The 1156-nt window shown below is 60.3% G+C and overlaps 1 protein-coding gene across 1 annotated transcript in view; it reads left to right on the top strand.

The window, feature by feature from the left end:
- Positions 1-172: 172 nt before the first annotated feature.
- Positions 173-1156, top strand: part of LOC114029436 (PR domain zinc finger protein 16-like) — a 217676-nt gene continuing 216692 nt past the window's right edge. Inside the window, exon 1 of the mRNA XM_027843876.1 lies at positions 173-499. Within this exon, the coding sequence (XP_027699677.1) occupies positions 463-499 (37 nt within the window). The 5' untranslated portion in view covers positions 173-462. The remainder of the gene's footprint in view (positions 500-1156) is intronic.

Raw genomic sequence — 1156 nt, 5'->3', positions numbered from 1 at the left:
GCGTCCAGGCTGTGGGGCCGGCCGGGGGCAGGAGCGCGGAGAGAGGACGGAATATTCTCTTAAAGGGCCAGTCGTGAGAGGCTCCGAGGTGGTTGCGAAGGAGGGAGAGGGGGAGGGGGAGGGGGAAGAAGGGAGGAGGAAGGGGGGGAGACAAGTGAGGTGAGGAAGAGGAGAGCACCCCCCCAAAAGAAAGAAAGAAAGAAGAAAATGTCCCCCCAAAGCAATCCCACCTCCAGCCCGTACTCAGCGCCTCCGCCGCCAATGATGATGATGGTGATGATGGTGATGGTGATGATGGTGAATACATTGGAAAGTTTTTTTGGCCCCGGCGAGGGGTGTCAGATTGAAGGCTCTGTGCGCATGTGCGAAGGTGTCCGGAATTGACAATGCTGGGGAGATGAAGATAGCGTGTAGCAGCTTCGGGAGTCAAGGAGGAGGAGAGGGATTCAGCCAGCCGACAACATGAGATCCAAGGCGAGGGCCAGAAAGCTAGCCAAAAGTAGGTCTCTACCGTTCCGCGCTTCCGCCCCCGGCGCTCCGGGCCCGCGCTCCCGGCCTGGTCTCCCCCTCGACCGTCCGCGCTGGACTGGGGGGCACTGCGGAGGGGGCTGGGGGGCTTCTAGAGGAGGGGGGTGTTGTGCGTACTCCCCGCAGCCCAGCGAGCTGCGAGCTCGCAGGCCACCTTGGTGGGGACTGCAGAAGGGTGGACCGGGAGGGCTGGGGGGGGGGTCTCTCTTCCTCTTTCTCTGCTTTCTTTGCTCGTCTCCCCACACACCCCCGGCCCTGGTTCCCTGCCGAGGATCCGGGGCACCGGGATTGTGTTGTCCCCGAAGGTTAGTCGTCCCCCCGATAAACCCCCCAAAAAAACCTTCCCAGTGTCAGGCGTTCCGCCGGCTGAACTCAAGACGCGGGGGAATGGCCGGGGAGGGAGGGGGTGAAGGGGAGGGCGAGGGGGTGGAGGGGAGAGAAAAGCGAAAGTTAACGAAAAGTTGACGAAAGGGGAGAACAACTTTTTTTCCTTCCTCACTCACTTACACACATACACACTCCCTCTCCCTCTCCCTTTCCTTCTCCCTCTTCCTATCTCTCTCTCTCTCTCTCTCTTCCTATCTCTCTCTCTCTCTCTCTCTCTCTCTCTCTCTCTCTCTCTCTCTCT

The sequence above is a fragment of the Vombatus ursinus genome, unplaced genomic scaffold, assembly GCF_900497805.2.
Source record: "Vombatus ursinus unplaced genomic scaffold, bare-nosed wombat genome assembly UNPS02014932.1, whole genome shotgun sequence".
Taxonomy (NCBI): Eukaryota; Metazoa; Chordata; class Mammalia; order Diprotodontia; family Vombatidae; genus Vombatus; species Vombatus ursinus.
This window is presented reverse-complemented; position numbering and strand designations above follow the sequence as displayed.